General features: G+C 37.0%; 1 protein-coding gene across 2 annotated transcripts in view; it reads left to right on the plus strand.

The window, feature by feature from the left end:
* opcml (opioid binding protein/cell adhesion molecule-like) overlaps positions 1 to 24463 on the plus strand; it is a 220098-nt gene that overhangs the window by 167301 nt on the left and 28334 nt on the right. For both annotated transcript variants that reach the window (XM_027160887.2, XM_027160880.2), the window contains one exon: positions 9820 to 9945. In XM_027160887.2, coding sequence (XP_027016688.1) covers positions 9820 to 9945 — 126 coding nt within the window. The remainder of the gene's footprint in view (positions 1 to 9819; positions 9946 to 24463) is intronic.

Here is a 24463-nt window from a genome sequence, read left to right on the forward strand (position 1 = left end):
AGTGGCCCTCATATAAAGAAGATGAAAAGGAAAGGTTGAAAATAGTACAGAAATTTAAGAAGGTATATTCAAGATGGCCTGGAGACAAGACCATGGAGGACTGCAGCACAATGATGACATTTACCTCCAACCTTCAATCAGGATAAAGCAGGCCCTCCATGGTCTTGTCTCTTGTCTCCATAAAGTACCTCCATGGTCTTCCTCTGCCTCAATTACAGGCCTTTAGTATCGTTATAAAGATAGGACTGGCAATCAGAGCACAAAATATTTGATCTGTTAAACTGCTGTTTGGTTTCTGTCTACTGGCCTAAAAGCAAAGCAATTTTATTAAATCAAACAAGCAAAGCCACATTGTCACATAGCATATTAATATTACATTGAACTCAAAGCTGATATTTGGTCAACCAGTCTTCCTGTGTGGCTTTCAGAAAAAGAGCTTCTGATGTTTCAGACAATCATAGGACTCTCTTATGTCTGGCACTCATTCTGTTCTGAAGAATCAATTGCCAGTTATCTTTTTGTAGTTGAATGAAACATGAAAACCTATTTTGCAAATGTTCTGGGATATCCACATTAATTCTACCCGTATCAAATCTATTCATTGTGAATATTGTATTGAGATCATTCATGACATGGAAAAAGTTTCAGGTCGTCCTATATGAAATTGTTATTGTCATTGTGACGCCCTAATTGAATGACACTATGCCATTCTGTGGTGACAGGCTCAACAATTGCCTTTCTCCATCTCCTAATTCAATAACTGACAGCTTTTTTGAGTCATAGATTCCCCAGGGTGACAGGAAGCGATATGATTTTGATTATTGATATGAAAAAAATGTACTTGTGTAATATCTTATAGATCTCTACACATATACTTTTTAAAATATATTTTTAATGTTTAACACTTAATCAGTTAGTAAACCAACTCAAATTTATGAATTCATGTAATGATCTGACGTGAAATGAAAAAATTATTAAATAAATAGAATGAATAAAAGATATATTGTGTAGTTATTGTCACAACCAGGGAAGGAAGGAGACGGACCCGTACACAGGATAGCTTCAAATGAATGGGGTTTAATAAATGATAAAGACAAAGACAGTAAATGACGAGAACTAAAGCAATACAGATGATGACACTTAACAATGACTAAGGTAAACGTAACGGCAACGTAGCTCACATTTATATGCAAAACAATGATATACAATTAGGATCAGGTGTGGAGACAAGGAGGAGCAGATGAAGGCAGAGCAGACACGTGACAACAACAATAACAGTAGCACATGGCCAGAAGTCCGGGCTGATCCCTGACAGTGATTTTGGTGGTCTTTATTGTTGGGATCCTGTTGAGCACAAGACATATTGAGTTTGTAAGCTTGCATCGATGGTGGCACTTTGTGCCGAAATAAAAAGACACTGCTGAGCGCAAAATTTGCCAGACAACAATAAAGATCAATAAAATACAACTTTGTATTACAGCGGTAAGGCAATATTTATGGATACCCACTATGCCCAGACCAAGAAACATTTTCTCTTCTGAAAGAGAAGAAAAAAGAGAAGTGGTATTTTCACTTGGGCTGTTAGATTGAAGTTTCCTGTTTCAAGTTTATCGTCATCTTTATAAAAAGTGCATTTAAATATCAATATATAAAGAAACCCTTGTGCTACAACTGTACACTTCTACCCAGACATACTAGTCAATATATGCTGTCATAAAGCGGTATAGTCGGTGATACTGCACATACCTTCTTAAACTGTGTAGAAATCGTTTGTACTGTAGTTCAATGTCTTGTGTATTCAAATGTAATTAAACTAAATGCCAACAAAATCTCAACTGTAAATGAGATATCTCAGCCATATGTTGAGTCTGAAACAATGTGAAATAGATACGTTTCATTTGTTTTTCAATTTTTAGTAAGTTTATGCATATGTATAATAAAAAAAACAATTATTGTTGGATCATTATGACAGAAAGTGTACTTGTAAAATAACTTCCATTGGTCATAAAAACATCTAAGGAGTGTAAGGAACCAACATCTTTTTTATATATTTTTTTTTTCTATTGCCCGAAAAAGTCTTATTTATTTATTTGTTTATTTATTTATTTATTTATTTATTTATTTATTTATTTATTTATTTATTTATTTATATTCCTCTTCCTAAAAACCCACCTAATACCCCTGCAACAATACAGTTTCATCATACGGCTCAATTTGCACTCACTTATGGGTTTGTTAATTCAGGTGCGAATTGACTTCTCACAGCAATCAGATCTCACTAGGGTTTATTTGGAAGTGGCCCAAGAGCACTTCTCTTTACTTCACTTTTCATTACAAGTGCATTTTAATTCAGTGGAAAGGGACCACCTAAGGACCACCACTGACCAAGTGTTATTTAAGTATTTCAGATGTCAACAATTATAAGATTATTATAACAATTATAAAAATCAGAACTTAGAAAAACTTATATTTGTAAAAATAACATTATTTTGCTATGTGTATGTTAATTATTCATTGATATAGTAATATAAATGCAAAAATGACAAGACAGTTGAGGTTATTTCATGATAAACACAGCCTTCCTAAAAAAAAAAAAACCTTAAGGCAGCAACATTAAATCACTAATCCTGCTATAAATTCAGTCGCAAAACTAAATATACTGAATGGTAACTAATTTGGGATGCTGAATCTAAGCAGCAATTAAAGAAGCTTAAATAAGCTAAGCAGCAATTCTCCTCCATAACCCCTGCCTAAAGTCCTTAAATGTAAACACACACAGACACACACAAACACACACACACACATACATACACACACACACACACACACACACACACACACACGCACACACAATATATATATATATATAGACAAAAATGGTCCATGACAATTTGTATTTTTAACGTCACACTGTAATTAAGCAAATTGCTAAAGACGGAATCAGCAACTCTGCAAAGTTACAAGACTACTTTTGTGGAATAGAAAAATCTGAAACTGCTTTTTCACACATAGGAAAGTCAATGTAGTTCCCTTCAGATTTAATGGCCTCCCACAGATAATAGTTCAGCTGTTAAGAAGCTGCGTTAGGAGTATTAACATGAAGTGCGTATTTGAATGATCTGCAAGACTTTTGTGTTAAAAAGTACTCTGACCCATTTCTTTGACACAGCGTGTATGTTCTAAGTTTTCTCCATTCAAAAGTAATTTCTTGTTCTCTTTCTTTGAGGTGTTAATAATTCTTACTTCCAAATGCTTCACAGTGTGTCATGTTCACAAAAATCTTTGCAAATACTTTGAACTCAGTTCGACTTAATTGAAAGTTAACCTTTCAGAGATGTCTTAATCTTATCCCAAAGGCATCTAGGTTCTCTATACCTATGATATAGGCAGCTGTTTGAAATCATAGACATTACCTACTTAAGCTTTGAGAGGTTATAGATCAATTGTTGCATTCAACACAGAGCAACTGATAGATACATCTTTGCTCTGAAGTATTGCTTTCTAGGGGACATCGTAGCCTTGTTTAAACTGACTGAATTGCCAAATCAAACTGTGATGTGACAAATAACTCTTTTTTAATCTAAAATAAAGCTCTCAGCAACAAATGTCTAAAGTCTGATTTTGTGCCAGCTGCCAATTGCTAATAAATATGACCACAAGCAGCTGATTTGGCAAAAAAAACAAATCTGCATATTCATTTCTAGGGTTGAAGGGTTGGAACAGCAACGAGATACAGAACACTTATTTCAACCATATCTGCTTGCGTATAGCATGACCCAGTGCTTTCTTTCACAGAACATGCTAATTTACCTGAGGTACCAGAATATGTACATGAATGCTAATTTCACCTAGGCAACTACAGTTCTGTCCTACAGTTATTAATGAGTAATGCCACTCTTGTTTTTAGATTCATGCATGTATTTAGGGATAGATCGATTGATATTTTAAATATTTATTATTATTATTATTATTATTATTATTATTATTATTATTATTATAAAAGTGAATTTCATACAATGGCCTTATACTACTACACCAGAGGTGTCCAAACTTATCCAGTCTTACAGGGATATGGGTGCAGGTTTTAATTCACCTGTTTAATCAGTTGCACTTGACTTTCAATATACTCAGGTAATACTTGGGTAAGTAGAACATTCCCATTGATAAATTCCCAATTAGAACATTCCTACGAATTCCCTTTTCATGCATATGGGGGCATATAGTGTGTGTGTGTGTGTGTGTGTGTGTGTGTGTGTGTGTGTGTGTGTGTGTGTGTGTGTGTGTGTGTGTGTGTGTGTGTGTGGTAGGGGGCAATTGGGGTGTCAAAGGGTTAATTTAAAGGCATAAATGTGCTGACCCAATATAGACGGTAATGTGTGTTTGGGATACCTTTGAAATACAAGCCCTTATTTATTATTATTCATTATCTTAGGTATTTTTATTCATGATGAAATGTCCAATAAAATAGGACAATTTTAGAACAATGGTAAATGTATTATTTATTTTATATTACTTTTAAGCTGAGCTGCTTTGATCACACAGATCCGGCAATGCTGGTCATAGCACATATCCCAAAGTCGAACAGAATGAATTCCTTATCTAACAAAAAAGTTTACAGATTAGAAAGGACCAGTGTGACAGTGTCAATTAATAAAGCAACACATTTTAAATTATTATTCATAAATAATTAATTGTAAAATGATTTATTCTGTATACAGCAGTTTTGTATTTAGGATCACCTGAATTTAATATGAGGTGATTGCTTTATTAGGTAGAAAGCCTTCTCTAAAATTTTATTAAAAATATATCAATTAAATATTTACCGACGTGTCTAGAATAGAAGCAGCCTTTATTTTGTAATATATACATTACAGCACAGTGAAAATCTTTCTTTACATTTCCCGAATTCTGAGGTTTGGGTCAGAGCACAGGGTCGGCCATGACACAGCATGCCTGGAGTAGTAAGGGTAAAGGGCCTTGCTCAAGGGCCCGACAGTGATAGCTTGGCAGTGCTGGGTCCTTGAACCACGATCCTTTGATTAACAACTCAGAGCCATAATCGCATGAGCCACCACTGCTCTGAATCTACACTGTGTTTTTAGTATGTTTCTTGGTGAAATTCAATATTTTATCTAATTAAACTCTCAAATGTCCATATTGTGATGTTCAGTTAATTAATGTGAACTGTTTTGCATGGACACTGCAGCCTGTGTAAAATTGTCCGCAAAAGCCTGTGGATGCCCGTAGGTTTCCATTTGCTGAACATTTTTCATTGAGATTTTATGGCAGATTCAAGTGTGTTTTAATAGAGTAAAGATTAACACTGTCTGGACACCAGGCTTTCCAGTTTTGCTCCTGTCCTGATTTCTGCTTGAGAAAACATTTAAAAAAAAATTTTATTTGTTATTTTTTTTAAATGTAATCTTTGTTGCAACCAGATGTACAGCTTATGATATGACGATTAGAAGACCTCTTCCTTGTAACTGCCAATTATAAAAATGCTAATGGAATTGTTGTAGTGATCATATGACAAGTCTCATCTCGGGGCCGCTTTTCGCTGCGTATTATTCATACTACCGAAGACTCGTTTTCATAATTTTTTCATGAAGTGATGCCATCTATTGCAGATTTTTCCTGTGATGCGAGTCGAGGAACTTCTCTCCAGGTTTAACTCCACCTGTTCTAATGTGGCTCCTTTAAGGACTTTTCAGTCTAAAACTCGTTCTGAACCCTGGATTGATGATTCTATTCGTTTTCTCAGACGTTGTTGTAGAAGAGCAGAACGAAGGTTGAAAAAGGACAGGTTTCATGTTTCTTTTGAGATTTTAAATGACTCTCTCTTGAAATATCAGAAAGCAAAATGTCGACATTTGTCAGCTATTATTAACAAGAACTGTTCTAGACCTACAACTCTATAAAATTATTAATGCCACTCTCAACCCGTCGACCTGTCTTTTTTCTGAGGATTCTTCTCCATCATGTGAAGAATTTTTATTATTTTTTGATAGTAAAATTAGGGATCTCTGGCTGGGGATAACTCCCTCGTTTGTTAATCCGTTTAATCCCTCCATCGCCAATACTTTTTTTAGTCAGTTTAAACTAGTCTCACTTCCAGATTAAGCCCTCGGGCTCGGCTTTGGATATTCTTCCTCCTTTTTGATTTAAGCAAGTTTTTATTGATGTTGCTCCGTATCTTTTGTTCATCATTACTTGCAGTTTAGAATCTGGCATTATGCCTGACTGTTTAAAGCATGCCGTGGTTTACCCACCGCTTAAAAAACAGAATCTGGACTCATCAATTTTAACAAACTTAAGGCCCATTTCTAATCTGCCTTTTTATCTCAAAGATTCTGGAAAAAATTGTGTTTTCACAGTTACAAAGATTTTTAGCTGATAATTCTATGTTTGAAACCTTTCAGTCAGCTTTTTGTGAATCCCTTTCTACAGAGACTGCACTTTTGAAGGTAAAAATCATGTGATTCGGGTGATTTTGCAGTCCTTATGCTCTTAGATTTGACAGATGCTTTCGATACTGTCGATCATGCTGTTCTCATTGAGCGTTTAGAACATTGTGTTGGTTTAAGAGGTGTTGCTCTAGATTGGTTTAAATCATATTATAAAATAATAGAAATTATAATATTAGATTATTAAATTAGAATATAAGAAATGATAATAATAGCAAATAGAAATTTTTCAGTCAAGATGTGTGAACATTACTTGAGTAATGAGTTTTTACCCTGTGGGGTTCCTCAGGGTTCTATTTTGGCTCCTTTGCTTTTTTCTTTCTATATGCTCCCTCTTGGCTCAATTTTTAGAAAACACGGTTTGTCATTTCACTGCTATGCAGATGACACTTAGCTTTATTTGCTTGTCAAACGAAATTCTGTGGGTCTTGAGTCTCTTATGGCATGTTTGGAAGATGTAAAGGCTTGGCTTTCCTTACATTTTTTAATCTTCAATGAAAAGAAAACTGAAATTATAGATTTTAGTCCATCTGAATTTTCAAATTCCCCAAAACTAGATTTGGGAGGCATGACTTTGTGTTTGAAATCATGGGTAAAAAGTCTTGGTTTCATTTTTGATGATGGTTTAAAGTATGACTGACAAATAAATTCAGTCGTCAAAGCTTGCTTTTTTAAGCTGCATCTGCTTTCAAACGCTAAGTCTTTCCTTTCTTTTAAAGATTTTGAAAACCTAATTCACGTTTATATTTCATCTAGGCTGGACCACTGTAACTCGATTTATTTTGGGATCAGCCAGACAGCTTTATCCCACTTGCAGCTTTCCAAAATGCTGCTGCTCAACTCTTATGTGGGGTAAAAAAGAGGGAGCATATTACTCCTATTTTACACTCACTACATTGGTTGCCTGTTTGTTTTAGAGTGGATTTTAAAATTTTGCTCCTCGTTTATAAATCTCTGAATGGTTTGGCCCCCACTTATCTCATTGAGTTACTGACTGGGTATAAACCCCCTAGATCCCTTTGGTCTTCCAACCAGGATCTATTGTTTACCCCAAAGTCGAGGCTTAAGTGCAGGGGAGATCGTGCTTTTTGTATTGCTGCCCCCAGGCTCTGGAACGCCTTGCTATTGTGCATTAGACTAACCTCTTCTCTTAATATACTTAAGTCCAGGCTAAAGACATTTTTATTTTCAAAATGGATGATGGGATATTTGTACGATTTTATAATTTTTCTGCTTTTTTGTTGTGTTTTTTTTTCTGTTTGACCTCATGGAAAGCACATTGTTGGACAGAAGTTGTAATTAATTGTGCTATATAAATAAATTGTCTTTGTCATTGTCAATCCAGTTTTATACAACTATCACATTATTTTATCCATATGTTTGCAAATATTGTATATAAATGTAAATTTGCATTCAGAAATATGTTGTTTATTTATTTATAGGTGTATTGCGCTAGTTCTCACCACTTTCTTCTGTAAAATCTATCTACTTTAGCTAGCAGCATATTGTCAACCAGATTTTGGTCTATTGATGCACATACTTATGAGGAAAAGCTGAGAATTAAACAGAAAGAAACATGAACACTTAAGATCAATGTTATTCAGAACTCAGTGAGCATAGAGGACAAAGGGAAGGTCTTATTTTTATACTTCCTCTTTGGTCTCATCAAGGACAGTGGTGCAATTATTGTGGAAAATAAATGATAAAATCATTCTTAATAGAATGTCACAATTGTCTCTTAATGAAGTTGAAAAAATCTGACAGTTAAAGTGTTCAATAATAGACATCTGTGCTTCCACTGTTTTAAAACCCACCAGCCACCACTGAATCTAATGGCACGTCAGCTGTACTAATACTCTCCGCACTTCTACCCTTTAAAACCTCATGAATTGAGACATTATTACACATTACAAATGCAAGCAGATTTTTGCCGCTGCATCAAGTTGTGTTTTGCATTGCACCTACTATCGTACATACATCTAGCCAGAGTTTATTAACTGCAACTCTGTGTGTGTGTGTGTGTGTGTGTGTGTGTGTGTGTGTGTGTGTGTGTGTGTGTGTGTGTGTGTGTGTGTGTGTGTGTGGCAGATTTAGTAGTTTAACCATGAAATATTTACTTTTGCAGCAAACCTAGATAGCACATTCCGGCATGATAGTGCACCAGTTAAATGATATCTTCCCAGGTTTCTAGCTGCCCATTTGGCTCACACTGAAAAGGAGAAGATGGAGGAGACAGGCAAGCTGTCATCATTGCATTTGCAGTATAGGTTATGTAAACAGCATTCCCGACACAGCTATCGCATCATGTCAATCAAGCTGTGGAAAAAGTAGGGCTGACTCATTTCTCTGCTGGAGTTCGGGCTACACAGAGACAAGGTGACTAGTTTTACCCAGTTAGGCTTTTCACAATAGTTTCTATCATGTTGTGGATTCAACTAAAATCTAGGTGAATATAAAATCTTATTTGATTGTTAGCTCTCTTAAAAAAAAGAAAAAACACAAAACACTTTTACTTTTTGTCATATTTCTTTTTTGTACCTGCACATGTTTTGCATCTATGAAAGGTGCTGTTTCAATAGTGTTTATTGTTATTATTATTATTATTATTATTATTAGTAGTAGTAGTAGTAGTAGTAGTAGTAGTAGTAGTAGAAGTAATGATAGTAGTAGAATTACTAGTAGAAACAATAGCATTGTTAATTGTAAATAATAGTAGTTGTAAAAGTAAAGGTACTACAGTAGTAGTAATTGTGTTAGTAGTTATAGATGTAGTTTAAGAAGTAGATGTACTAGTGGTTGTAAAAGTAATAGTAGAAGTAGATGTAGTCAGTAGTAAAGTAGTACAACGAAATAGTTCTGTTCATGAGATTCAGTGGAATTTTTTTTAGTATCGATGATTTTCTCCACAACATAAAAAAATCAGGCAAATACACACCCAAGGCTACCGGAGCAGCAGAAATTCTTGGTTGTTAACTGGGAGATGTCTGTCCCTGGGGTTAGTCCTAGAATTCTTTACCTACAGACTGGTGGACAGTCGTTTCTGTGTTCCATCATCCTGGCTTTTGAGTACACTGGGTTCTGCCTCCACAGAGAACGGCTTTTAAGAACGCATCCCACAGGACTTGCTCAGTGTGCATATTGTTCATGTGGACTCAAACTGTCTTTGCTGGCTCCCTGTAGTACCAGAAAAGAATGAAGCTGATTTTGAAATTTTGCACGCAAGGTGAAATTACAAGTAAAACAAAAAGAAGAATTACTGATTTATTTTACTCTGAAGAATCATTCATTGTTTGATTAAATGATTCATTGTATTTATTTTATTTAAAGTCGAAACGCTTTCTATTATGTGTTGCAGTTCCAGCCAGGATTGTGAACATCTCAACAGACATTACGGTAAACGAGGGCAGTAACGTCAGTCTTATGTGTCTGGCAATTGGACGACCTGAACCCAGTATTATATGGAAATATCGCTCTGCTAGAGGTAAGAGTTCATTCTCATTTCTAGAACTTTTCTCTCTTTCTTTTTTGTACTATAACTGCTTCAAATATCACAAACCACAGCAAAAAAAAAAAACAAAAAAACACAGACATTGCCTTTGCTAATAGCTGATATTGAACGTGGGCTTCATACTGAATTATTGATGAGGCTTTGACTCTCTAGCATAGTCATGGAGGTACTGTATGCACCAGTTCTGTTGAAATGAGACGTAATGCATCCCTGAAATATATATGATTCTATAAATGTGTTTCTTGCAATGCAGGAAATTCTTTTTGTGGCTATGGGACATCTATTAAAAGCCCAGAGACCAATAAAGTTCTTGCCAGCTTTATTTTCAAAAACACATCCAGTTTCACTATGTACGCTGGCTGAAAGTAGACGATTCACTGACTTTAATTAAAACGGTAGGAAAAGCAGCTAAAATGGAAAAGAAAGAAAATAAGGAAATCCCTGAAACTCCAATTTACTTCACGTTTATGTTTTTTTTACATGCTTTCCCACTGGACCATTCAATATCGGCCTTCTGACGCTAAACTGTACACTTTTCTTGTCTCTTGTCCCTTTAGAAACCTTTTTATGCTAATTTCACCTTGGCCTCTTGCCCTGGGAGGCAATTAATGTTCTTATCAATACTTTTCCATTTCCGTTTTACATAAAGCCTCAGCTCTTAAGCTGGCATGGGTGTATTCAGTTTTTTTTTTCAACACCAAGAAGCCATTAATGCATTTGAAGTCTTTATATCACTACTGAGGTATGTTGATTTGATGTGTCAAATGGTGACGAGGTAAAAAGCATTGTTGTGAAGGGGAATGAGAGAGAAAGAGAGGGGGTGGGGGGTGGAGGAGAGGTGCAGTTATTATCAGCAATTTCATAATCATACTTGTACTTTTGACTTATTACAGAAAATTAGAACAGAGGATATATGAGATATAAAAATATCAGGGACAGTATTTAAATAATAGTCTAAAATTTGAAAGCCTAGAATTTTGCACCTTGCTGTCTTGTGCTCAACAGTAAACCCACCATTATCACAGCTTATCATTTTCATATCTATCTGCTTTATTAAACTCCCAGGCAACCTGTGCCACTTTTAATTCACCCATTATTACCAAAAGGACATGCACCAGCAACACATGCAGCCAAGACTGAGCTATTCAGAATCACTGCTCTGCAAAAGCAATATACACACCGCACACATGTCTGCACAGTCGCTGTCCTTTAATGTCAGGGGCTGAGCGGAGACGGCCGTTATCTGGCCTGACATTTCTCTCAGCGTCTTAATGTAAGAAATGAGATGTGAGGGATGTGTTTGTGCCTAGTGAAGACTCAGCTGCTATATGAACTTGAAGGCTCTTCTGGAATGACATTTATCAGGAGCCGCTTCTCTCCGGCCCTCCCTCCTTTGTTTCACTTCATAACGTTTCTTCTTTCAATCAGGAAATCCTTGTAGATAAATTGAGGTAGGATTCTATAGTCTGAAACAAGAAGCGGTTGTTGATCTGACACAATGAAAGACAAATGAAAGTACAGAGTAGTCATGCTGGTGGTAGAGAGTGTTGGAACCATCAGGACAAAGCCCGAGGGCCAGAGTGTGATCCGGGGTAAGTACAGTGATGGGTGGTCATGGAATTCTAAATCTATCAAAATCAATTTTTTTCTATTTAAAATTTAAAATCTATCAAGACCTAAAATATGAAACTGTTAGCACTGAGCAATAGCAGTACATGCACAAGTCTGTGACACAAAAACACTACACACACAGTGCTTAGACACAAAAACTCTACACACACAGTTTTGTGACACAAAAACACTACACACACAGTGCTTAGACACAAAACACTACACACATAAGTCTGTGACACAAAAACACTACACACACAGTTCTGTGACACAAAAACACTACACACACAGTTCTGTGACACAAAAACACTACACACAGTTCTGTGACACAAAAACACTACACACACTGTTCTGTGACACAAAAACACTACACACACAGTGCTTAGACACAAAAACACTACACACACAGTGCTTAGACACAAAAACACTACACACACTGTTCTGTGACACAAAAACACTACACACACTGTTCTGTGACACAAAAACACTACACACACAGTGCTTAGACACAAAAACACTACACACAGTGCTTAGACACAAAAACACTACACACACTGTTCTGTGACACAAAAACACTACACACACAGTGCTTAGACACAAAAACACTACACACACAGTGCTTAGACACAAAAACACCACACACACACAGTGCTTAGACACAAAAACACTACACACACTGTTCTGTGACACAAAAACACTACACACACTGTTCTGTGACACAAAAACACTACACACACAGTGCTTAGACACAAAAACACTACACACACAGTGCTTAGACACAAAAACACTACACACACAGTTCTGTGACACAAAAACACTACACACACAGTGCTTAGACACAAAAACACTACACACACAGTTCTGTGACACAAAAACACTACACACACAGTGCTTAGACACAAAAACACTACACACACAGTGCTTAGACACAAAAACACTACACACACAGTTCTGTGACACAAAAACACTACACACACTGTTCTGTGACACAAAAACACTACACACACAGTTCTGTGACACAAAAACACTACACACAGTGCTTAGACACAAAAACACTACACACATTTCTGTGACACAAAAGCACTACACACACAGTGCTTAGACACAAAAACACTACACACACAGTGCTTAGACACAAAAACACCACACACACACAGTGCTTAGACACAAAAACACTACACACACAAAAACATCACACACACAGTGCTTAGACACAAAAACACCACACACACACACAGTGCTTAGACACAAAAACACTACACACACAGTGCTTAGACACAAAAACACTACATACACAGTGCTTAGACACAAAAACACTACACACACAAAAACATCACACACACAGTGCTTAGACACAAAAACACCACACACACACAGTGCTTAGACACAAAAACACTACATACACAGTTCTGTGACACAAAAACACTACACACACAGTGCTTAGACACAAAAACACTACACACACAAAAACATCACACACACAGTGCTTAGACACAAAAACACCACACACACACACAGTGCTTAGACACAAAAACACTACATACACAGTTCTGTGACACAAAAACACTACACACACAGTTCTGTGACACAAAAACACTACACACACAGTGCTTAGACACAAAAACACTACACACACAAAAACATCACACACACAGTGCTTAGACACAAAAACACCACACACACACACAGTGCTTAGACACAAAAACACTACACACACTGTTCTGTGACACAAAAACACTACACACACAGTGCTTAGACACAAAAACACTACACACACAGTGCTTAGACACAAAAACACTACACACACAGTTCTGTGACACAAAAACACTACACACAGTGCTTAGACACAAAAACACTACACACACAGTTCTGTGACACAAAAACACTACACACACTGTTCTGTGACACAAAAACACTACACACACTGTTCTGTGACACAAAAACACTACACACACAGTGCTTAGACACAAAAACACTACACACACAGTGCTTAGACACAAAAACACTACACACAGTGCTTAGACACAAAAACACTACACACACAGTTCTGTGACACAAAAACACTACACACAGTGCTTAGACACAAAAACACTACACACACAGTTCTGTGACACAAAAACACTACACACACAGTGCTTAGACACAAAAACACTACACACAGTGCTTAGACACAAAAACACTACACACACAGTTCTGTGACACAAAAAAACTACACACACTTCTGTGATACAAAAACACTACACACACAGTGCTTAGACACAAAAACACTACACACACTTCTGTGACACAAAAACACTACACACACAGTGCTTAGACACAAAAACACTACACACACTTCTGTGACACAAAAACACTACAAACACAGTGCTTAGACACAAAAACACTACACACACTTCTGTGACACAAAAACACTACACACACAGTTCTGTGACACAATCACCACACACAGTTCTGTGACACAATCACCACACCTACACTTCTGTGACACAAAAACACTACACACACTTCTGTGACACAATCACCACACCTACACTTCTGTGACACAAAAACACTACACACACTTCTGTGACACAATCACCACACCTACACTTCTGTGACACAAAAACACTACACACACACAGTTCTGTGAAACAAAATCACTACACACACACTTTTGCACATGATCTGTATATGAACATTAGTGTTGTTGTGCTTGGTTTTGCAAAAAAAAAAAATCTTTAACAAGCAAATTTTCTACAGTAGATGGCAATTTTGATCCTTTAAATTGTTATTAATTTTTTTTTGAAAGACAGTGAAGCTTAGGCCCATTTCTACCAGACACCCCTTAGTCAGTGTCACATATAAGTCATATATTGATTGTGGTTGCATTTCATACTAAGCTACTTTATTTTTTCAGCAATATGACATTCACAAATCTGCACTGGTATGTTTTAGATTTCACAAATATTCCCATTCACTGCCGTCCCATCCAGGCTGTATTCCCTCCCTATTTGCCAGGGTTTCCAGGATAGTCTCCGGATTCACAGAGACCTGAACCGTGACTGTATTCCACAAATACTGTAATTTGTTTCTCTTTGGAATTATCTGGAATGTTCCCTCTGATATTCAGAATGGTTCAGCTCTTACTGTGGTGTGTGCCACTACATTCTGAATAAAACATCATGCTTTGAGGAACCTGAAGGCAAAAAAAAAAAACTTTGCAATTCACTCACTCCAAAAGCCCTTTTCAGCCTTTCTGATGTCGTACACATTTTTGAGATTCTGTGGTAGTGCTTGTTATTGTAAGAGGTTCAGGTCCACAAAATTGGCTGTAGCAGCGATTGATAGACAGTCAAATGGCACTGTAGTGGGACACAGCAGTCAGGGAGCAACTCTGTCAGGCTGTTTTTCACCCAGAAATCTTTGCGGGCTATTTGCAAAGGCAGAGCTGTCAATGAGGACAATGCTACCTGCTACTGCTTTCTAAAAGATGATGAACTCTGTGTGTGTGTGTGTGTGTGTGTGTGTGTGTGTGTGTGTGTGTGTGTGTGTGTGTGTGTGTGTGTGTGTGTGTGTGTGTGTGTGAAACAGAGTGTTTGCCTGTCTTCTCACAAAAAGAACCACAATATATTGTGCATGCTTAATCGAATTAGACAGATCTGTAGACTTGGAGAAATGCAATGAAAATCTCTGTTTTCAAGTGACCAGCTGTCGTCGTTTGTGCACCGCTTCTTTATGCAGAGCATATGGCACGAGGCTGGATCCATCCCCTGCAGTTGACATTGCACCATTTGGCACTTTAGAAAACTGGAGCATTTTTCCTCATGCTCAATTTCCAAGCAGCTACTGGCTGCTTCCACCTGTTTAAAGGCTTTAGATCTGAAGACCTGCATAAACCCGCACTCAATCTCCCACCCGGAACACTCCAGACTCTCTGAGAACTCTTAATACTCTAATGCTGAGTGCAGACCAGAGCCGGAAATAATCAGCAGTGTCCCAGTTTTTCTGCCTTTCACCAAGAAAAAAACTTTCTCTATTTCTGTTTATTGGAAACTTAGAAGGAACACAACCTTAGAGGAAAAGTCGACCCTGAAACAGAAGTATATTTATATTGATATTTTGTAATATTAGTGATCCTGGTGAAAAAAAAGAAAGAAAAATGCTCCTAGAGAAGAAAAGATACTTTCTTCTAATGCACAATTTTACACAGATGTTCCATGTAGTGAAGACATGAATTTCTAAAATGCCAGTCAGCTATATGAGATTTGGTTACTTGGCAATCTACAGGATGACAAGCATGGGGTGGCTTTGAGTCTGATATACTGTAAACATAAGACTTCCCAATCTAGGGAGCAGTTTGCAAATATTTCCTGAATTCATAGTAGAACTGCGACAGTAATTAAGAAGACACATGTTTTCTTATTATCCTGACATGCTGTTAGAATTCATTCTGAAATACATGGTCAACATGTATAATTTAGACCATTATTAAGTGTTAATAATCTTAAGCAGTTGTCTTGTTACAATTTTATACACCCCTCATGGTCCTTATACTGTAGAATGTTCCTTTTTTTCCATATTATTATTATTTTATCTTATTTTATTTTATTATTATACTACACATATACTACACTATACTTCACACACTGTGCAACAGGCTTACAAATACATACAAAGAAATGCTGTAAACCACAAATGCTTAAAGAAAGAAAGAAAGAAAGAAAGAAAGAAAGAAAGAAAGAAAGAAAGAAAGAAAGAAAGAAAGAAAGAAAAAAGAAAGAAAGAAAGAAAGAAAGAAAGAAAGAAAGACAAGCAGACAGACAGACAGAGAGACAGTCAGACAGACAGAGAGACTAGACATGTCTAGTTTTGCCAGACTGCTGTCTGCTGCTGGTATTTGTCACAAAAGTGTCAACAGCATTGCAACAACAGTGCAGCAGTCCTGTATGCAGGGTCTAAAAGGCCCTTCTTATATTCTTCTTATTAAAATCCTTGATATATAATTTTGCTAAGCGCAGTAAAGGCATTAATGTAAGTAAACAAAATAATGGTTGAGATACATATAGCAAATGCTTAGCTTTAAAGATCTTAATTTCGCAGTGCATCCAGGCACCGTTTTCATTTTCACCCACATTACTAGTATCAGCAATATTTGGACACAATCCACATGAAGTAATGCGACTTTTAACCTCTTTCTATGCAACAATTTCAGATGATTTCAAGGTGCAGATATTGAACAGAATAACCTTGGTCTCAATAATTGCTCGCTAACTAATTGTAGCTAGATCAAGATTCAGGTAGCTACACTCAACATTTAGACTCAGGCAAGGTTTTCTTTGTGCTACTGAGCATCACAATTCTTCTAGGAAATTCAAATTCAAATTTTCAAATTGAAGCAGCTTTGTCTGCTGCGGTTATCTTTTTTGTTTTTGTATTTTGTTTTGTTTTGTTTAGTTTTAATGTTCTTTTTGTTTGTCTGTTTGTTTGTTTTTTGCAATCTTTACTGACATGCTTGATTTGCCCTGAATTATTTTATTATTTTTTTCTGGAAAAGTAGCACTTGGAACTACAGAATGGACTCGGTAATGCAGAAGTCATAAAATAATCACATTTCTGACAAAATGTGCACTGAAAATAAGTTATTTTTTGCTTATAAGACCTTTGCACAGTACTGCATGTTGATATCATTAGTAGTTAGTATTAGTAGAGTTTAAATGAAAAGTCGACAACTTGATGTTGTAGAAATTTTATTGTGGCCATTTGCCCAGAAAGTTTGGTTAAGGTTCCCTTGTATTAAATTTTAGAATTTGATAGGCAGAGTATACAAAAAAAAGAGATGAGTGAGGTGGGCAGATTAAAGAACTAAAGCACTTCTACATCACTCTCTTTACACAGAGAATTGGAGTCATTCCTACAGCAGACAGGCCTACTGAATGGCATTGTGGGTAACAATTAAAAATAAACCCAACTCTGAATTTCATTCAAAATGAAATCATAGACACTATTGAAGATCACGTATTAATTAGAAAGAACGACCTGCAGGTTATTCAAGATGGTTTTTTTTCTTCCCCTGTACGATCTCCTTTGCTGCACTTTCTTTCATTCATTCATTTCATTAAGCATCATACAGGTGAGATAAAACACTTCACTGAATGAGATCTCAGGTTTTTATTCACTGTACACATTTTTTTCCCTCCTGTCAATTAAGGAAAATGATTTCATGGTTTTTAATGGTGAAATGACCTTGGAATAATGCTCCTTTATTTCTTTGTTTAAGCGATGCATTAGAGCAAGCTGATTTAGTGCACTACCTTAACAGCCTGGGAGGATACAAGAGCTAGTAAGTTTTAATAGGATTAAGATATATCAATTTCAAAGCAAAGCAAATAAAGCACTCTTTGAAAGTAAAATGTATGATATTGCACACTGCTGGAAGCGTATGATATGTGTGTTTTTATGATTAGATCTGCGTGTTCATTGCTTTAGGTTCTCACGCAAACCACAACAGTGTTTATAATGAGATCTATTGCTAATAAATGTTTTTTTTTTATTTTTAGAAAATTGTTGATTAATACCGCTATTTTGAATAGTGTAGAAATGACACGTGTCAATCATGTCAATCATGTCAAATTTTAGCAGTTTTTGAATGTGATGGATTTTAAATTTATGGTAGGTTCCTAACAACAAGAAAAAAAAGAAACCAGCAAAAACAAACAAACAAACATGCAGGCAGATTGCAGACTAGCCAAATTAATTAGCTTACACTTTAGTGTGTAGAAAGTCTTGCATTAGCTAGCTAAATTGCTTAGCTAGCTAGCTAGAGTATTTTGTATTTAAATTCTAGTTCAGAAAACTGCAACCTCCAAACATTTTTATTTTGAAATTATAAGAAGAGCTTTGACTTAATTGATTTAAGAAGTTACTCTGACTTAAAACCCAGCAACAGAACTAAACAGCTAGTAGTTATTGTATGTCAGCACAGTTCCAGTACAGATACTGAAACTTTTCCATTTTTCCTGTCTAACCAAGATTCCTGTTACTTGATGTGCTTGATTTGGTTTTGAAATTTATGTCCTGGAAACATTTGAAATTAGCTGTATTTTTAAGTTGTGCTTAAGAGTTGAATTGTAAAACATCATTAAATACGAAACTCATTCATTCATTCATTCATTCATTCATTCATTCATTCATTCATTCATTTATTCATTCATTCATTTTCTACCGCTTATCCGAACTACTCGGGTCACGGGTCAAGGCAGGATACATCCTGGACGGAGTTAAATACGAAACTGCTAAACAAATTAAAACAAAACGTAAATACTCAAAAAATTATGCTGCAGCCTCACGTCATCCTCCTGCTATTCACTCACTCATTTTTACCGAGACAGATCCTGTAACTCGTCTGGAGTATGCTGAAGTTATGGTGGAATTGCAAATTTAATCTAGCATGGATGGAAAATGCGGCATATAAAATTGCTTTCTTGAAGACATAACAAATATGCATCATGCATTGTAAAATCTATTATTTAACTTTTTTTTAATTTTTAAAGAAGAAATAAAGAATATGGTTGAATGGCAGCTTTTCTATAGACCTTGAGAAATATAGTGCTTGAAAAATCCTTGAAAGTGCTGGAATTTCATTTTGAAGTATATGTATGAACCCTGTCTATGCTCACTCTCAGTTTAAGGGTAGTTCGCTATAAATTGTGACTGGATTAACAAGCTTGAAATTAGCAATAAAATCAGCCAGTGGTATCCATCACCATTTCCATAAAAAGCATGTATTTTTTCTGCTGAAATTTATAGGTCCACTTGCAATGTAGAAAAGGTGGCTGTCATCCTCTTATTACACTATGTTATAGTTATAAAGTCAAATGTATCATTTATTTCCATAGGTACCAATCATGCTACATATAAATATATATTTTAAAAAAAAGGCAAAGCTGCAGTGGTCATGTCAAATAATCCATGCTGAAAGGAGATGGGTTTGTGTGAGGTTACACTGTGGTCTCAGCCATGCTTCCAGATCATGCCACACGATGATGGTGAGGAAAAAATAAGAAGACTCCCAGAGAAGAAATAGAGGTCAAGGGGAGAGATTAACTTACACACTATGCCAGTGTTCCTCGGTGTGGTGTCAGAGCCCAGTCCTTCTCCTCAGAGAGGTTGACATGTACTCAAGCATCGTGCCTGATGCAGTTTTGTTCTCAGACATCATAAATCACCAGCAAACGCTTGCAAATCAGGCGCAACTCAGATATCATTAGCTACAGAATAGCAGAGAGGCTGCGGCAGAGGGTTTGTAGAGAGTTGTGGCGGTGCGGTTAAACCTCATTTTGCCTGACATGATTAGCTCTCGGAGGGCTTTTCTCTTTGGCAGCCCCCCATGACGCTGGTGGAAAAGGCCTCAGCCTGGAGCTGCATGACACGCTACTTCAAGAGACTTCATTACAACTTAATAACATGTCATCGAAAGCTACTCCTCCACATGCAGCTCTGACTAATCATTAAACGGGTTTAATTCATCATCCACTTGTAATGTGAATTTAAAATAATCACCGCAGCGTTTCACTTCATCGTAGATCTTTCTAACGATAATGTCAGATGTAACATGCTCTGAATTTTGTCGGGCAGAATGTACACCTTGTTTGGGCATCTTACCTTTCAGTCCTAATAGCCTGAAATGTAATTTGTTCCATTGTAACAAGCTGAAAACTCTTTCAGGCACTTTAGGCAATTCAGCCCTCTTCTACATTTCCCACAGTTGTCTGGCATCATTATAAGAGGAAAGAGCGATGAACGAGGCGCTGTTTGCTTTAATAAAGCACAGCTCCTTAGTAGACAGCGCACGATTCAACCTTAGCTTTCTCCGAGGGCCGTGTTACCAGCATTTACATGGGATATAAATGCAAAGTGCCGCAAAATGGATAACAAATGCTGTATTATATTTTTATGCTCTTCTGACATCATGCTTTTTCTTTTCTTTCTTATTGTACAGTAATAGTATTTTGTTATGAGTGCTGCTTCTGAGCATGTAAACTATGATTTTATTTATTACAGCATACATGTTGTCCTCTATTTTGTACTGCTCTGAAAAAAAAGTAAAAAAAAAAAAAACAGATAACACTGCAACTCATTTAATGAATAATTTATTGGTTTTTGGGGGCAAGTGTGTAGAAATCCATGGTTGTGGAATCGAGTAAGGTGATTCAAGAAGAACAGAAGGGGCTGCTTTCAAATAGTGCTGAAATGGAGCACAGACGTGGAAACATCTGTGGTTATCACGGGCCTTGTTAATAATGCAGATGCTCTCTGAGGAGCTGAAAGCCAGGGCCTAGAGCGAGGCTTCTGACTGTTGACAATCTTCAGGTTTACATCTGTATACAAGATGAAATTCCCCAGTAATAGTCACCCATCCTCTTTCTCTTTCTTTCTTCAATGATGTGGATGGATCCTAGGAATCTGATTTTATCTTTTTTCGGTGGGAATTGTAAACAGGTGGAGCACTTTAATCCTTATTCCCAAATACGTACCATTCACCTCAGATGAGCCAATTTGTAGCTATTATTGCATCCACTTAATCCAACTCAGTGCTACATTTAATGGAAGAGGATACGGAAATCCTCGGGAAACTGTAAACTACTTTTCTATCCACGGTTGAAGAGAGTCAGCGGTGTCTGGAGTTTATAAAGAATTAAAGCTCAGTATATAATACCGGGGAGTTTTCTCCATGGTGGTCCAGCAGCAGGATCCCATGCTCTAATCTCCATGGCCCACTGAGGGGTTAACTCTCAGTGCCAGTCTCAAGCCTGGATAAAATGGGAGTGTTGTGTGATGAAGGACTTCCAGCATAAAACCAGTGCCAAAATCACATATGTGGATCCGACGATCTGCTGTGGTGAACCCGATCAGCGAGCAGCCGAAGGACAGCAACAACAACAAATAATACAGGGGAATTGTCATGATATTTTATTACAATTCATCATAATATTCAATCATTTTTATCATTTAATATGCCAATATTTGTAACAGTTAAGAGAATAAACAGATTGTGGGTTAACATGTGGTTACAGAGGGAGGAAAAACATATTAGTCAATCAAGTATACTTTTCCTCTGCAGTTAAATGTTCCTTCTGTCTGTCATGGTGCACGTCTTTATGTGTTCAGGAGATAAAATATAATGAAATATAAATATGTTTATTAAAGAACTCTCTCTCATTTTTCAGTGACCTTCATATTTCATCATATCCACTTGCTCCAGCCCTCAAGAGAGTAGAAACCACCCACTCTTGCGAATTTTTAGTTCCAATGCACATCTCTTAGAAGTCTACCTTAAAATATTGCCAGACTTTTTTTCATTGACGATTTCGTAAGTGTGCCAAACACCTGAATGGTGGCTTTAATATTATATTATGAATTCCTATTTATACAGTAAGATGCTTTAAGTATCGAACACTGTGCGTATTAATAGTATATGTATAATAGCACTTCACAGATAGTGTGGCATTGTGTTGGACATTCAGTAGCAGGTAGTATGGATTTAGGACATAGCTATAATGAAACGTGTAACAAACTACTCAGTTACCCTAATTTGCGCTCCTAGGCCAGTAATTATCAGAGGATCTTTAGCGGTGCTAAGCAGCTATGGCTTATTTAGCTAGAGCAAGCTCTGCACAATATGATTCAAACTTTCAGCGTGAGGTCAATCTACATGCACAAACCTGCACAAAAGAATTTTTCAAGAAATATTGCACAGCAGGGTATCTGTTTTTGGAAATATAGAAGAATAAATAAAACCATCCCCATTGCAAAGTTTCAGTTCAAAATACTTCTATAGCATTCATTCATTCATTCATTTTCTACCGCTTATCCGATCTTCTCGGGTCACGGGGAGCCTGTCCTTATCTCAGGCGTCATCGGGCATCAAGGCAGGGCACACACACGCTCTCATTCACTCACACACTACGGGCAATTTTCTAGAGATGCCAATCAACCTACCATGCATGTCTTTGCACCGGGGGAGGAAACAGGAGTACCCGGAGGAAACCCCCGAGGCACGGGGAGAACATGCATTTAATTCATAATTCATACCCCCTCTATAGCATTTAATTATAATTTTTTTCTTTCATTTTTTTATTCATATTCATATTTGTGTTTGTGTGTGTTTGTTTCTTTGTTTGTTTGTAGCTAACTAGTTGGTATCCACTTGGTTCTCCAATTATTTGAGTCCATCAAATAAACCCTCTTTGGTTGTTTGTTTGTTTAACAGATTGAGCACTGATCATGTTGTATTTATGCGTTCAACACGAATTCTTGTGGATGCTCATAATTAAGCTGCATCATTCCAAAAAAAAACTAAACAAAACAACACAACTAAGAAAGAAAGAAAGAAAGAAAGAAAGAAAGAAAGAAAGAAAGAAAGAAAGAAAGCAAGAAAGAAAGAAAGATCAATTATATGCAAGTGATATTTTGCGCTTAAACACATGGGGATGCTTTATTGTCTGCATACTTATTTACCATGAACTTAATGAGCAGATGTGCAGAGTAGAAGGTCACTTACAGAAGAGTACGCCAGAGAATAACCCAAGAAAATCAGTGTCTTACATGATAATTTCCAACAGCTTTAAACGTAAGTCTATCTGTAATATACCTACTACAACTTCTCATGAATTCCGTCCCTCGCCTTACTTATTTCAAAAGGCCTTCTTTAATTTTCCTTCTTTAGACCAGCTGAATTCATTATATGCACAATTCACACCATGAAATGAACTGGATATTCTTAGTAAAATCATGAATCGTGAACCTAGGACTGTGGTTTTCACGAGTGTTCAGAAGTACTGTCTTCAGGATAAAAAGCACAGAATTATTACATCCACGTCTGTATAAAGAAACAGTTAACCTATGGCTCTTAGAGTGCGTCTGGAACGTAGGCAGGTTTAAAGGAAAAGCTTACCAAGCATTTATCTGTTAACATTACTGCTGTTTACTTGTAGTTCATAATTTTACACATAAATAATTAGATTCTTAAGCTAAGCTCTTTGTGGATTTTAAAGGAGTAATATTGTAATTAGAATTTTGATAAATATACACACATTAATTCATGAATCGGGCCATATTTAAGTATATCCCAGAGTTTTCACACTTATACAGCAGACTGCTCCATGCTCAAGCCAATTTTAGAACATAAGAAATATAGTACAAAAGTTTCATATTATACAAAAGTTCAAGATTAATATTAGACTTATATGGAAATGTGTTTGTATTTATCCCCAATGAGCAAGCCTGAGGTGACTAAGGCGAATGTGGCAAGGAAAAAACTGCCTTAGATGGAAGAGGAAGAAACTTTGAAGGAACTAGACTCAAAAGGTTTTTTCCGTGTCTGGGGATTGGGTCGACGAGGCCCCCGCATTCGACTGCCACCCAATCCACATTGCACCGGCCCCTTACGGTTTCTCCTGCAGGTGGTGGGCCCACTGGAGCCCGGCCGGGCCCCGTGGGGCAAGACCCGGCCACCAGGCACTCACATGCGAACCCCAACCGTGGGCCTGGCTCCCGGGCGACATCACAGACCTTGATTTAACTTTTCTCATAAGGGGGTTTTGAACCGCTCTTTGTCTGGTCTGTCACCCAGGACCTGTTTGCCTTGGGAGACCCTACCAGGGGCAAAAAGCCCCAGACAACATAGCTCCTAGGATCATTCAGGCATGCAAACCTCTCCACCACAATAAGGTGGCGGTTCAAGGAGGGGACACGCTGGAGGGACTATGTCTCTCGGCTGGCCTGGGAACGCCTCGGTATTCTCCCGGAAGAGCTGGAGGAAGTGTCTGGGGAGAGGGAAGTCTGGGCGTCCCTGCTTAGACTGCTGCCCCCGCGACCCTGCCCCGGATAAGCGGTAGAAGAT

This window comes from Tachysurus fulvidraco, chromosome 20, assembly GCF_022655615.1.
Source record: "Tachysurus fulvidraco isolate hzauxx_2018 chromosome 20, HZAU_PFXX_2.0, whole genome shotgun sequence".
Taxonomy (NCBI): Eukaryota; Metazoa; Chordata; class Actinopteri; order Siluriformes; family Bagridae; genus Tachysurus; species Tachysurus fulvidraco.